Source organism: Lutra lutra, chromosome 1 (genome assembly GCF_902655055.1).
Source record: "Lutra lutra chromosome 1, mLutLut1.2, whole genome shotgun sequence".
NCBI classification, from domain to species: domain Eukaryota; kingdom Metazoa; phylum Chordata; class Mammalia; order Carnivora; family Mustelidae; genus Lutra; species Lutra lutra.
In genome coordinates this window covers 105,205,870-105,221,133 of record NC_062278.1, presented here as the reverse complement: position 1 = coordinate 105,221,133, position 15,264 = coordinate 105,205,870, and the positions used below count along the sequence as shown (strand labels likewise).

Here is a 15,264-nt window from a genome sequence, read left to right as displayed (position 1 = left end):
AAGATTGAGAGAAAATCATTAAATACGTAATAATATAGACAATAACTGCTATGATACCTAGGTGGGCAAGGTCATCTCAGGCTAAAGGTGGTCACTAAAAACTTCAGTGTAAACAAGCTATCAACAGAGTCTGTCAGGGGATTTTGACAGCTTAAATTATGAAAGGGTGGCCCCAAATAAGTGAATACCAACCTTCAAATTTAACATGCAATGTTCTGAAAATTTTTAAATTTTGTATATTATTGTAAGTTTCCAGCTTCTCTTAATATCGAAAGATATAGCAACCAGATTAAAGCTAAGCAGCGTCTGCTTCTTTTATAGAAAGAGACCATGTATCTTCTTATCCCTGTATCTTGCTTGTATAGTACAACCTGCTTCATCATTTAATAATCTGCTTGGTTTCTATAAGCATTTAAGTTTCTTAACCCTGGCACAGAAACGTGGTAACAATAACCAAAACTACAAACAGTGAAGTACACGAAAGTTCCTATTTATGAAAAAAGACTTCAAAGAATTAGCTTTGCAACAAGTGTTAAATACTGGAAAGCAACTAAGGATAAATCAATCTAAAAGAGCAGTTACTCATATCAAACTAAGAAATTATTAGTTGACTCATATAAGGCCCTGACCAATAAACATTTGATATCCAAGCCAATTTTATGGAGTGGTTGTATGCCAAATGGATCACCATTCTTTTATACATTAAAATTAGGGGGTATTAAAGGGGAAAAGTCTGAATTTTAATGACACCTCAATTTTAATACTCCTCTCAAAGGCAAGAGGAGGAAGGGTTGCTTTAAGAGTAAAGGTTACTTGAGATTTATGGCAATTTTGGAAGCAGTGTAGGATGAAACCAATCTCAGCTGCAAGTACTCACGTCTGTAATACTAAGTCATGTGTTTCTCCTCATTTGTTTTTTTCGTTTTTTTTTTTTTGTCTCTACATTCTAATTAAAAGGAATAAAGGAAATGGCTCCTTAATAGGCATCTTTACAACATCCAACACTTGATATGAGGTTATCTGGGCTAGATTTCTGACCAGTTTTCATTCTTCTAGGGAAGACGCATTCTTTCCAACAGGCTAAAGAGCTCTCCAAGCAATAATCCATTGTGCAAAACTGAAGCTGCTTCCTGAGAGATCATTTGGTAGAAAATCCTTGCCTTATATTCATTCACAGGCATACAAAGTTTAAGCCACTGGAGCCACCGAAGTTAAGATATCCTTAAAGTTATGTTTGAGGAGTAAAGAACAGCATTGTAGACAAAACATGAACATGTGAGAAGAGACAGGAAAGGAAATTTCAGAAAGTTGCTGTCACAATTAATAGCAACATAAAAGGTTACAGATTTCAATTAAGAAATGATCGGTGTTTTCGGATTCTAAAATAGGTTTAAGTACATGGTTATTTACTAAGAATTCCTTTATAACAGTTTTGTTAAGTACAAAACTTAAAATTCTCAAACTGAAACCATTTTATCAAAAATTGCCTTTTTACTGAAGTACTGAGAAACCAACCGAGATCTCATGGCTCACAACTGAAAGAAGACTTGTTTTCTTGAGCATGGAAAGCAGTATTATAAGGAACAAAATTAAAAAACAAACAAACAAACAAACAAACACAAAAACCCACTGCATCAGAGACTAGATATAGCTCACCAAAATGATCTCCAAAATATAAAATAACATTATTAAGTCAGCCAGGAATAGAACACAGTTTACAAAAAAAAAAAAAAAAAAAAAGAAAAAGAAAAAGAAAAAAAAGAAAACAAAAGCAAGCAAGACAAATTAAATTACACATAATACTTACATCTTCTCTAGGTAGTTTATTTTCATTGTCTCCTTCAATTCTCACCCGAACCACACCAGATTTGTCCACTATTTCCTGAATAACTTTGCCATTTTTTCCAATTACTTTTCCTTTAATAAGAGAAAAAAACATAACAGTAAGTTAAAATCAGTACTGCTAATCCTTCCAATACCAGCCCCAATAATTTGACTTGCTATCAAATTTAAAAAACCAAACAAAGCTCCATCTTTTTACTCTCAATATATTCACCCTGAAAACTAAAGAGGAATTTTATCCTTGATCTGAAACTTCCTTCTCTTCAGAACGCCTAAGGCTATTATTAACTAGGACTGACAATGCTGCTCACACTTAAGTCATTTTCCAAGTCGAAAACATTTTTTTAATGTGCTCTACATCATTTCTGTATTTTTAAAATATCAATGCAACCCATTCCAAAACTTGGACATATAAATAAAGGCAAATGAAACACTTATTTTGGCATTAATCATACCAATTTGTTTATGTATTTTTAAGTTAACAAATTCAATCTTGCTTTCATATTCAAGTTGCTATTCATCCACAACACATCTGTAACTTAAAGACACTTTTAAAATGAATACTCAACAAAATAAAATATCTGCATTTAACATTCTTCACAGTTTTTAAGTACTTCACAGCTATACAAATACATATAGTATGTATATGGTATGCAGTCTTCCTAAATATGAAATATGATATACTGACATAAAATCCAAATTATTTACCTTCTCCACACTTAACATTTAAGTGTGTCAAACAGCAGTTATTAGTATCCTATAACTAAAAGAGAAACTAAAAGGAGGGTAGAAAATTCTCTTCCCCTTAGGAACTTAACTCTTACAAAGGTAGCAAACTTGTAAAATAGCAAAGCAGTACTAGACAGTGTTACCTGGTAACAGAAGTAAATATTCAGGTAACCTTCCCTGTATGAAACAGATGCATCCCTTATAAAAGTTATTAAGTCCAAGTCCCTCATTCTTCTTTAACTAAATCAGCAGTCTATTTCCAGAATAAATTAATTTTGGTTGAAAGAGGTTAAAATGGAAGTTATTCCTATCACATGCTTGAGAACATAGTTTCCATTAAAGAATAAGGGAACAACAATAGTAAGAGCAAATGGGTCAATACAGCAAAGACATCATTACAGGATTTTCTCTCCCTATTCTCAAAACTCCTTCCCCATTAATAACCCTAAGTTTAAAAGCAGCAGCAATTGAAGAGGTTCAAAGAAAAAATAGAGTAGGACAGGGAATTCACATGATGTAGGTCTTCTCTGAGCAGCCCTAGCAGCAGTATATAAAAGCAACCTTCATTGTTAACACAGTGAAGCTCAAGCAGCAACTCCATCCTTGACCCTGCTAAAAATAAGCAAATGTCTTTTCGAAAAAACAATAATCAGACTGATGTATCATAATCCCTCCCCCAGAATCTTTGCCCCTTCCTTCTATGAACTATACCAGTGGTGAGTGCACATCCATCACCCTTCTGGGGTCTGTGGCAGGGACCTACCTGCAAGTTTTATTTAGTCCCACCAGAGACCGTCAATATTTTAACTGATCATTTCCATTAAATTCCAAAGCATATTGACAAACTGAAGCACACCTGTAGTATAAATTGAGCACTGAGCATAAATGCTGAAGGGACAGAGTAAAGAAGTCATTAAGGAAGGCTTCCAGGAGGTGAAAAGTTTCAATTCATTTTTAAATTAATGTTCACATAATATTTTTCATCTGACTTAGGAGGGGTGGGAATGGTCAGGGTCTAGAATTCGTAGAACCTGAATGTGTAAGAGAATTCTCTTGAACTTACCCACCAAGTAGTCCTCATTCCCTTTTTACTCCTCAGTCCACTTTTTCTTTTTCACTTGGGACTAAAAATGTACTATTTTTCAAAAGACTGCTTCACCCATAAAACATTTTGGAGGGAAATGTAGTATTATTATATACAACAACCAAGAAATCGTTATGCTACCTTTGAGTTTTTCTCCAACATACACTAGTTGCTGCTAATATCTATTTTCTGAAGAGTCCCAAATAACCCAACTCACCAAAGCAAACCAAGACAGAGTAGAGGAAAAAAGAGATATGACAAGTACTCACATCTTTGCACAGATAAATGAATAAAGAGAAAAACCAGAGAACTACAAAAATAACCAATTTCCTTATATCTGAAATATCAGGAATTTTTACTCAAAATTAGCACTACCAAAAACTCTAAGACCACGGCTATCTTCTATAGAACTGCTGCACTGAAAAGAACCCTGATTTCCTTTCACACCCTCATCTCCAAAACAGTTTTACAGGTGAAAAAACCTAAGTTAAATTATGCTCTGTAAAGCAGAAACTACAATGTTAGTACCAATAGGTGTCAATAATTGTGACTTAAAGAAAATAGGGGATTCGTTTTCAAAAGGAGCTTGTCAAAAGTGATTTCATTTGACAATGAAAAACATCTGATAATATTTTGTATCTATAATCATTTGCTAGAATTATACAGAAATACTTCAAGCTTACACTCAATTTTAACATCTCATCTCCCCAGCAGTTCAACCTACAGTGAACAAGAACCAATAATATGGAGCTTACTTATCTGGCAGTATGTCACACCTATACAAATGCTTGGGAAAAGTAAGAGGATAACAGCTGAATACCAAGAAACTGTCCAAGTTCTTGTCCCAGAGTATTACTGTCCCAGAGTATACTAAGTTGTTAACTGGGCAGAACAAACATCTTTTTAAAGTGGGAAGTTCTGGGGGGTTTTCTGTAATTTTTTTTAAACAGGGTTAGACCAATAGAACACATATAGCAAAAAATCATTTCCAAAAGGCAAAACAGGCCAAATTATATATAAATGGGAGTCCAAAAGGCCCTGTTTCACTGAGGTCAAGAAACTCATGAGACACAGCAGTGGACAAAAACTCAAGCCCCTCCTAGTAAATGTCTTTGCTTTATGCTAATGCTTACTTTTTTATTAAAGGTTTAGGATAATCACTGAGTATTTACTTAATATATGACTAAAATTTTTCCATTTGTTTCAAACAGCATTTAAAAGGACAGATAACACCGATGTAGAGAATATTAATAACAAAGCTATTAAACAACTCATCCCAAGCTGTAATGCTCCTTTAACTACAGCTTCACACTCAAATACTGTCATTTAACTTACAGCCCATGGGTAAATAATATCCATTAATGGTGTCAGAAACTTAGAAGTGAAACCTCCCCTCCTATCATCATCACCATTCTTCTCTCCTACCCTTGACTTCTTACCTTATTCTATGCCTTTGCAACAACCAATTATTATTTATTCACAGCCTACTGTGTAGAAGTTTATTACCCTATTGTTACTCCACTCTTACTTTTTCTTCTGCACTAAACAAAAGAAAAAAATATCACAAACACCTTCTCAAAAAATACTATGACAATTCTGATGGACATATGAGTGATAAAAACACATTAAGTGAATAAGAAGAGCAAGCCCAAGGGGTGAAATGGCTTTTAAAAAATGTAATGACGAACTGTTACAAAAATCATGGGTCTTATTAGAGAGTCACCCTGTACAGAAGGAAATATCTTTACTTTATCATATGATAATAATGAGATACAAGTCACATACTACTTTACTAAAAATAGAGAACAAGTAAGGCTATCAAATGCTCCATGTAACTATAAATAAAATATAGTATCAGACAAGATTAAATTTCAATTAAATTGCTGTATTAGTAATAACATTTAACTTATTTAACATTTAGTAGAAATACCTACCAACAAGATTCCTAGGAACCTGAATAAAATCCTCAACAAATTCCAAGAAACCTCTAGCCTTTTTTACAGCATCAGCACTCTGCAGGAGAAAATAAACATAAAATATAACCCTTAAGAAAACCCCAATCAAAAAAAAAAAAAAAAAACCAAAAACAAAAACAAAAAAAAAAAACAAAACAAAACAAAAAAAAAAACACACACACACAAGAAATGAGAAATTCTGAATTATTATGTTCTAGTACAAGATTCTGTTCAGCCCACTAAAGTGACATTTCAGGTCAAATAATTCATGAAGTACTTTATAAAGAAAAAAAAAATTATTAAGAGGCTAGGAAAAAAAAACATACTATAAGAGTATCTCTAAGGGAAGGGGGAAAAACCCCTAAGTTGAGAAAACAGAATTTACCTTACTTATGTTAGCCAAATTTTAACCCAATCCTAAATATATTCGGTCCATACTCCCATGTTAAGTTTCTCTAGGTGAATGTTAAATACAAATTAATCATATTGTCTACACTGTCACACTTTTTTTTTCATTCTCAACATAAATTATTTTAAAAGCTGTTTTTGTGGAGATACTTTTTAAAAGTACCTACTGATAAGATTAAAATTCCTTACTTCTAACTGGTATAATTTTAAAAGACTGAAGACTGGAGAGAAGGGAGCCTCTCTACAGGGAATCTATAGTTCTCAGGAAGTCACCTTCCACTTTTACTGTGTGTTCTTTAATAGCCCATAGATGAATTATATCATGCACCCATCATGTCATATAACACAAAAAATTTTTAAGCATTTTTAATCCTCACAAACTGCAATGTAAGCACAACTATTTTCATTTTAAAATTAGGAAAATTATGCAGAGAAGTTAAGTAACTTTCTCCAAGTTCACTCACTTGGTAGAGACGATTCCAATCAGGTAGTGTGGCTCCAAAGGTTTCAGAAATAAAATAAAAAAATCAGGCCTCTACTAATTCACTTTATGACCCAACTTTTCATGAGAAGAACTATGCATGAAAAGTCAAGATGTGAGGGGTGCCTCAGAGACTCAATTGGTTAAGTGTCTACCTTAGGCTCAGGTCATGATCCCAAGTTGCTAGGATGGACTGGGCTCTCTGCTCAGTAAGGAGTTGGCTTGTCTCTGTCTGCCCCTCCCCCTTCACTTGTGCTCTTTAACTCAGACGCACACACGCTCATAAATATCTTCTCTTTTTCTTAAGATTTTTAAAAATTTATTTAATAGAGAAAGGAGAGCAGAGGGGAAAGTGAGGTAGAAGACTCACCGCGGAGCAGAGAGCCGAACGTAGGCCTTGATCCCAGGACCCTGAGACCACGACCCAAGCCAAAGGCAAATGCCCAACAACTGAGCCACCCAAGCACCCCTCTAATAAATATCTTAAAAAAAAAAAAAAAAAAAAAGTTAAGACTTGAAATCATCACCCTAAAAACCTCATCCACTTTTTCTAATGTGAAGAATGGTCTTAAGGAAAGTCTGAATTATTTCTCAGATTTGTTATTTTCTAATTCAAACAAATGTCATAATTAACCAGTGACAAAATATTATCCAAAATCAAGTTCTTCAAAAGCTCCTCTATTATATGCTATTCACAGTTGCCAGTGTCTGGCACAGTAAGCACTCAAAAAAAGCAAATTATTTGTAATGCACATAAAACTGAGTTAAAATCAGAAGCAGTTGCTTAAACTTCCAAGAACAGTATGTATTAAATACTCTATAAATCTTTTATTGACCCATATAATACAACAGTTCTTCAGTCTACCTGCACACATGTAATGGTTACTGGGGCTGACTGATTTTTAAAACTATTTTACTGGGAAACTGAAATTCTAAATAATATATAATCAAGCAAGTTATAATAAAGTTACTAACAAAAAAATTCTTTAAAAAAAGTTACTGACAGACATTAGCTTACCTCTCCATAGATTCTAAATGTTCCAGTATCTTCATCTAGCTCAATAGCTGTAACTCCAGGAACCTTCCTAGCTTGCTGTATGTTACTACCATGTGTTCCTATTGCCAGGCCCATCAAATCTTCTCTCACAACAAATTCCTCATGAAAAGCTGCTGCAAGTTGTTTTGTGCACTAGTAAAAGAGGTATATTAAAATTTCTATTACAAAAGATCAAAAACAAATGGTTTTTCATATATCCATGTTTGTAGTAGTAATAATCATCAAGAAGTAAAAGCAAACCAAATGTGCACTAAACAGATAAACAAAATGAGATATATGCATACAAAATTATTTAGCCTTCAAAAGGAAATTTTGACACATGCTACAATGTGGATTGAGGACACTGTGCTTAGTGAAGTAAGCTGGTAACAACAACAACAAAAAAGAATACTCTATGATTCCACTTACATGACATTTCTAGAGTAGTCAAATTTATAGAAACAAAAAGTAGAATGGTGGTTACCTGAGGGGTTGGGGGGGGGGTAGGTATAGGAAGTTGCTGTCTAGTGGATATAGTTTCAGTTTTGCAAAACGAAAAGTTCTCAAAATTGGTTGATTAACAACATGAACAGACAACACAACTGAACTCTACACTTTAAAATGGTAAGGTGTAAAATCTTATGTTGTAAATGTAACCATAATGTTAAAAAAAAAACAAAAAGAACTAGGAAAAAATTAAAGAATACTCCTTTGGGATCATATAATAGAAGGGGAAAAAACAGTTTGCTAAGTCTATATAATCATGATTACAGAAAATAGTTAATTCTAAAACAATTTTCTGGAATTACTGATATAAGTTCTCCAATAGTGTGGCAATGAAGAATAGGAGAAAACAGAGGAGTACCTTAGGATGGGATAAAAAAGCAGTAATAGGCTCTTTTTTAGAACCTACATGCTATGTGTCCTCTTCTCCTCTTACCTAACAGTTATTATAGTGCACAGTTAACTAATGGAAGTGTGTTATGAGTAACAGCTGACAGGGTAGTTAAAAAAAAAAGTTAAGGACAGAGTAAAGAAAAACTAGTAATATAGTTCTACTGGATATCCCTAATGAGTTTCTAAGTTCTCTGGCACCCGTTATCTATGTCCTAACAAAAAACTCAATAGGTATTTAGCAAACAAAAGCTATTTGGGGAAAGTAACAGGAAAAAAAAAAAATTGCTCTAAGGGCACAATGACGCCTGGAATCAGCCCCAAAACAGGTCCCAAGGTCCCTTTTAATAGTCAAGCAGTTTAAGGTAGGGAACTTGATTAATATACTTGTGAAACTAAATGGGACACACAAAAAAACTCTGATAAACCCACTTACTTCTAAATGCTTAGTGGCTTCTTCATTTCTGGACATAAGCATCAACTTCGTACGAATACTTCGCAAATGCATGTCACTTAAAATATTTACTCTCTTCACAGTTGCTTCACTGGCAGACTATAAACAAACAAGTTAATCACTCAAAATAATCTTATTTTTCAAGACAATACAAACAAGAACCTTCCACATAAAACCTTGCTTGATCCTCATCTACTACACTTTTCTCCCCACCATTTCCCCCTCCCAAAGGCAATCCTACTCCCCAATCCCCTTTCTGAATTCCATTATTTAGTTCTGCTATTCAAATTATGATTGGGGTTAGGAGGGCAGAGGCGGATCCAGGATCCCACAAATTCATAATATCATGTTGTTCAGAATGCCTTATTAAGATTTTTTTCTTCCACAGAAGATAGAAATTAACATTTTATAGCTGTGAAAAATTTTTCTTCCATATGTATTAACAAACTTACTGCACACCAAGTTAATTTTTATCTTTTCAAATATTTAATTATAAAACCTGTGAAACATCCACTGGCTACCTTAAAACATGTAGTTATCTTACCAATATCATTAGCTGTGTGGTTTCTGGATGGTAAAAAATTCTGCATGCTCCTACTGCTTTCTTAAAATCTTTATGTGCATTTTCATTAGCACACCTAGGGAGAAATTGATTCATATTTAAGACCTAAATGACAGATTAAACCAGAAGGCAATTATAATGCAAACTAAGTATTTCATTTTGACACTATCCATTAAAACTTTGTTTACTAAAATGATTTTCTATCAGAAGCTTTTGGGTGTTTGGGAAAAAGATTTTTGTAGCACTAAAAAATCTTAATTCACAAAGCAATTCAACAGTAAACAAAATTACTCACGCCTCTCTCAAATCCTCAGGAACATCCACTGTGCATTTAAAGAAGGTATTTTTTTTGACAGTTTTATTTTGATTGACAGGCCGAAGTCGTTCAAATGTGACTATTTCATTGTAAGTGGCATCACAAGCAGCATATTCAATGACATAAAACTAAAAGACATCAAAATACTTTAAAAATCCCATCTGAACAAAAATAATGAGCTTTAAGTGAAGTTCTAATTGCCTTGCTCAGCTTACCAGCAGACCCTCCCCCTTGTGGCACAAATACTAAGCACAGCTTAGTTACATACATCAATCTGATTTACCTAAACTAGATTATAGGCTCTTACAAGCATGAACCTTGGTGGTCCTCACATGCTTGAAGCGTATTCCTGAAGAGAAGCTTTGAGGTTTGCAAACTCAGAAAACAAATAAAAATAAATGGTCTAATGAATTTTTAAAATATATGATCAACTATGTCCAAATTAGGAGTTCAGAAACAAAACTAAGAACTGAAGTAACATTTACAGAAACCAGGAGCTGAGGTATTTCTTTGGAAACTAGTCACAAAGCAAGTGTAAAGATCACTTACTTCTCCTTTCATCATTCGAACTTTAGCCAACCACCATCCACAGGGTTCTTGGTCATTTGCTCTTGAATATACCTGAGAAGAGGAAAAAAAGGCTCTTATCCATTCATCCTGGAAGATTTCAACATTACAATGACTTACGATAAATGCCAAATCCCATTAAATTCTAGAATCAAAAATGTCACTGCACTAAAATTAGTTAACCATAACTTAATAAAAGAGTCATGTCTGTTTAAACTTTACTACTGAAAAACAAACTGAACCCTTTTGAGGCAATTTGGCTCTTTGGAAATCTAATTCCAAATTCAGGAGATTTTCCAAACATAAATATTATTTTAAAGAATGCTCTTCACAAGGCAGTTTAACATAGTGTAAAACAGAGTTCTTTCACAGTTTCTGTCAATCCTGTTCACTCTTAAGCACTGCACTCTGATGATTCAAGTATCAGACACAGGGTTAAGCTAGAAATTACTAAAGACATTTTAAATCTCACAACAGTATTTCTAAGATGCTGAAATCAAGAACGGTTTTCTTAAAGAAACCCAATTTTAAAACCTTCAAGGATATGATATTTAGAATTTAGATTCCTTCCTCAAGAGCCTAAATCAAATGCACTAGCACTAAAATTGTTCAGCTGACCAATAAAAATTTAAATTATACACATTTAGTACATGTAGCACGGTTCATAAGAATCTTACAAACCTCTTCTGTAAAAAAAAAATTATCTTATATCTTCTGTATTTGTAATTATCAGGTATTTTGTAACATAACACATTAGAGAAGTTTCCCTTAGGGATTAGAGTTATTTCTTATGGTACAGCATCTTGATATATTTTCAGTATGTGGAAAACAGGGGGGAAGATGTGTGGGAAGAGACAACCAAGAAGAACCACATTAAAATCTTTATTATATTAAGAATGTGTCCATAGAGTACAGAGAAACCTATCAATATATGTTAACACCTATCTTTGGGTTAAATGCAAACAACCTGATAATAAGCAAATAGTTTTGGGGGAAAGCCCAAAGGCTCAGCGAGGTGATCTGAGAGTAATCTTGGAAGTGGGGGAATACTGGAAATGTAACTGAATAAGCCAAAATCTCACATCAACTTCACTGTGCACCATGATCAGAAAAAAAGACCTACATACCAATCAGGCTCCAGTGGACTCAATTTTAGCTTTGCAATTCTTTATGAGCAAATCTATTTTGTAACTTTTATCTTTTTGGTCTCCAAAAAACAATAAATTTTACTTTTCTTTAGAATAAAACAAAATTCATTCTATCTTGCAATTATTTTATGTATCCATGGAACCTCTTATAAATCTAGAGGGAAATCTAATGATCTTGGCTTTTTTTCTGTATCTTGAAACACTTCACTATTTCATCATCATTCATCAATTATTCCCAACTGTGCTTTAAAAAAGGCTAAAAAAAGAAAAAAAAAAGAGAGAGAGAGAGACAAAGAATGATGGTATCACCTGGAAGAACACAACAGTGAAATATAGCGTTACTATTGCATCATCCTGGTTTCTTTACTGCATAGTCTTTCAAGTATAGAAAGACTGGAGACACCATTCTTGCAGTCTGCTTTTGGTTTTCACTGAACAGTTAAGAATTCAGAATTTTTAATTTTCCACCCATAACTGCAAAGACAAAATTTACAGAGGAAGGGCTTTCACAATTATTAGAGGAATCTGGATTGATGCAGAGACCGACAACAGCACTCTAGATTCTGATAATGAATGTGAAATTACAAGCAGAATCTCCCACCATGAAGCCTTTAGATGATGAATAGTCCCAAACAATATTCTTCTAAGAAAAAAAAGGAAATTTAATATCCTCACCCAGTTAATCATTCAAACTGTGACTTCATCATACAAAATCATGCAACGAGACTCGGGACCATTCTGTTTTTCTAAAAGGACATGTGATCATATTCTTTCATCTTTTATGACTGTACACCAAAATGTACCCCCATACAGCTCACAAGTGGGCAAATGCCAAAGGCAGCTGTGTATACAATGATGACTAGAAAGAAACAAATGATGAAGACATGCAAAAAATGCAATGGGTTAGTCAGTGCAAATGGTTAAATAAGAAGATGATATAATTATAGCACAAAGATAACTATGCTCTGTTCAATAAAATTAGAAGCCACTAAGAGTTCCAAAATATTCTTAAAGTACTACATTTCTGATAACCCAAGTGTAAGATGAACCAGAATGAAATGATAAACTAGAACTTACTAGATGTGTTTTAAATTTGATTATCAGTATTTGTGAGAATTTAATCTGCGTTTATGCATGACAGCTGATGAGCAGTAAGTAATATTTAGAGACCTGTATTCATTTATATATATATATAATCAAAACCAGGAAAATATGGCATAAAAAGTTGTATTTGCTATGTTTCTTTTTTTTTTTTATGATTTATTTATTCGGGGTGGGGGAGGCATTAGAGGGAGAAGGAGAAACTCAAGCAAACTATGCTCTGAGCAAGGAGCCCAACACAGGGCTCTACCTCACCACTGTGAGACCACAACCTAAGCAAAAACCAAGAGTCAGATGCTTAACTATGCCACTGAGGCACCCCTGTATTTGCTATGTTTAAACGCTCATTAAGATACTTAATGTTGACCTTCAGCATCCTTTTATTCTTAACTTCAGTGAAATTATATGTAAACAGACTTAAATTTTTTTTAGAAATGGCCCACCAGGACCAAATGGTAAGTGCTGACGACCATTCTCCCTCAGTATGCCGCAGATTAAAAGAAACCCCTAAGAACAAGAGGGAAAATGCCCATTCCAAGTACTATCTCAGAAAGGCAAGTTCAGCTAAACAGACTGGAGTATCTGTTGATACCTAGTGAATGGGTGTCTTAAAAGTTTCGGTGGGGGAGCACCTGGGTGGCTCAGTGGGTTAAAGCCTCTGCCTTCAGCTCAGGTCATGATCTCAGGGTCCTGGGATCGAGCCCCACATAGGGCTCTCTGCTCAGCAGGGAGCCTGTTTCCCCCTCTCTCTCTGCCTGCTTCTCTGACTACTTGTGATCTCTGTCTCTGTCAAATAAATAAATAAATAAAGTCTTTAAAAAAAAAAAAAAAAGTTTCCGCGGGGGAGGAAGAATGGGTCTTTAAACTACCTAAACCCCTTTGCTCTAATTCTACTTTAACCAAAATAAAATTTTCTAGGAATGTGACTTCCTATGTGAGCTTACCACCAAATAAAGAGAATAAATCATTCTGGATTGCCTTGAAGCTTTATCTCTCATTGAACATTAAAATTCTTGATTTCATTTTATACTTACATCTACCTCTGTAAGCTTCATTAAAAACTTTACCCCTGAAAGACAAAGTCATTCTCATAAAGCCAACTAAATCCAAGTTCATGAGCTTGAATCAAACACTATGAATTTGGCTCCATTTGAGTGCAGTGGGTCAAATCACATTCTTTCCAAAATGAACAGTTTATTTTACACAATAAAAAAATCACTTTAATGACGCATTAAAACTGTGCCATAGTATACTGTGTCCCTGATGTTGATCACTGTATTTATGACTCCATCACTGGAGTAGGAGCTCTCCAAAGAAATTACCTTTATTCAGACTTTAAATTCCAAACTATTCCCAAGGAGCAAATCACACTCTAAAGCAACAGCCCTCATTGTTTTAACATTCTAAGTTTCTACAAATCCAAGGAAGAGCTTTAAAAAAAGACCAAAGAGGACCCATGAGAGACCTAAAAGCACAACAGTACTCAGACTGAAGAAGTCCAATTTCATGGAGTGGAGAATGGAACATGAAAAATCAAATTCCAGAATTCTATTTCAGGGTTCTTTCTGCCAAACAACTCCAAGTCAAACCCTACTACAAAACAGCCTCTAAATTCTAACATACAACCAAAGTATTATTACTTAAATGAATTACAGTCATGTTATTAACCTTTCAATCAAGTTAATAATGTTTAACTATGCTTTTCAAAGTCACAACCAAATATGAACACCAGAAATAGTTTTTTTTACCAGTTTTCACCAAATTAACTGAAAAGAGTATTTCTAAATAATGTTAACCATTAAACTAAATAATCATAACAGCCAGTTTTATAATTATTATTCCTCTATATTCACTATTTCATCTCATTACAATTATAACCTATCATAAAGAAATGGAAAATGTACATTAGGAAAGCAAGTTTAACATCTAGAACACACTGAGGTGATTTATCTATACATACATACATACTATACATAGTATTTTCTCATTCAACTATGTCACTGATACTTTTAACAAATGGGTTTAAAGTCTTGGAAAATAGCCATTTCCCATGTAACAACAATCAAGAATGTTTACTCTTCTTTAAACATATGCAAATTTCCCAAGCCCCAAGACTAACTGTAAACTTGGCATTATAAGAAAAACTATTTACAGAGAGAGAAAATTTTCAGATTGGTTGCAAGAATCAAATTGAGACATTTTTTAAAGGTAGAACAGAGGGGCGCCTGGGTGGCCCAGTAGGTTAAGCATCCTTCAGCTCAGGTCAAGATCCCAAGTCCTGGGATCAATCCCCAACCCGCACTGGTGCTCTCTGCTCAGTGGGGAGCCTGCTTCTCCTTCTCCCTGCCATTCCACCTTCTTGTGCTGTCAAATAAATAAAATCTTTTAAAAAATAATTAATAAAGGCAGAATGGAAACTACATGTATCTTCATCTTTTGTATAAAAAAAACCCTGAATTTTAAAAATTTTAAGGTAAGGGTGGGCACCTGGGTGGCTTAGCTGGTTAAACATCCAACACTTTTTTTTAAGATTTTTTTTTTTATTTGACAGAGTGCTCAAGTGTGCACGCCAGTGTAAGCAAGGGAAACAGCAGGGAGAGGGAGAAACGGGTTCCCCACTAAGGAGGGAGCCCAATGAGGGGCTTGATCCAAGGACCTTGGGATCATGACCTGAACAGAAGACAGAT

The 15,264-nt window shown here is 34.2% G+C and overlaps 1 protein-coding gene across 6 annotated transcripts in view; it reads right to left on the bottom strand.

Moving 5' to 3' along the window:
- The window catches only part of FXR1 (FMR1 autosomal homolog 1), a 65,670-nt gene that overhangs the window by 17,113 nt on the left and 33,293 nt on the right, over positions 1-15,264 (bottom strand). For all 6 annotated transcript variants that reach the window (XM_047731221.1, XM_047731228.1, XM_047731233.1 and 3 more), the window contains exons 4-10: positions 10,311-10,382; positions 9,741-9,889; positions 9,428-9,521; positions 8,866-8,982; positions 7,518-7,688; positions 5,590-5,668; positions 1,808-1,917 (exon numbers count right to left, since the gene is read on the bottom strand). In XM_047731221.1, coding sequence (XP_047587177.1) covers positions 1,808-1,917; positions 5,590-5,668; positions 7,518-7,688; positions 8,866-8,982; positions 9,428-9,521; positions 9,741-9,889; positions 10,311-10,382 — 792 coding nt within the window. The remainder of the gene's footprint in view (positions 1-1,807; positions 1,918-5,589; positions 5,669-7,517; positions 7,689-8,865; positions 8,983-9,427; positions 9,522-9,740; positions 9,890-10,310; positions 10,383-15,264) is intronic.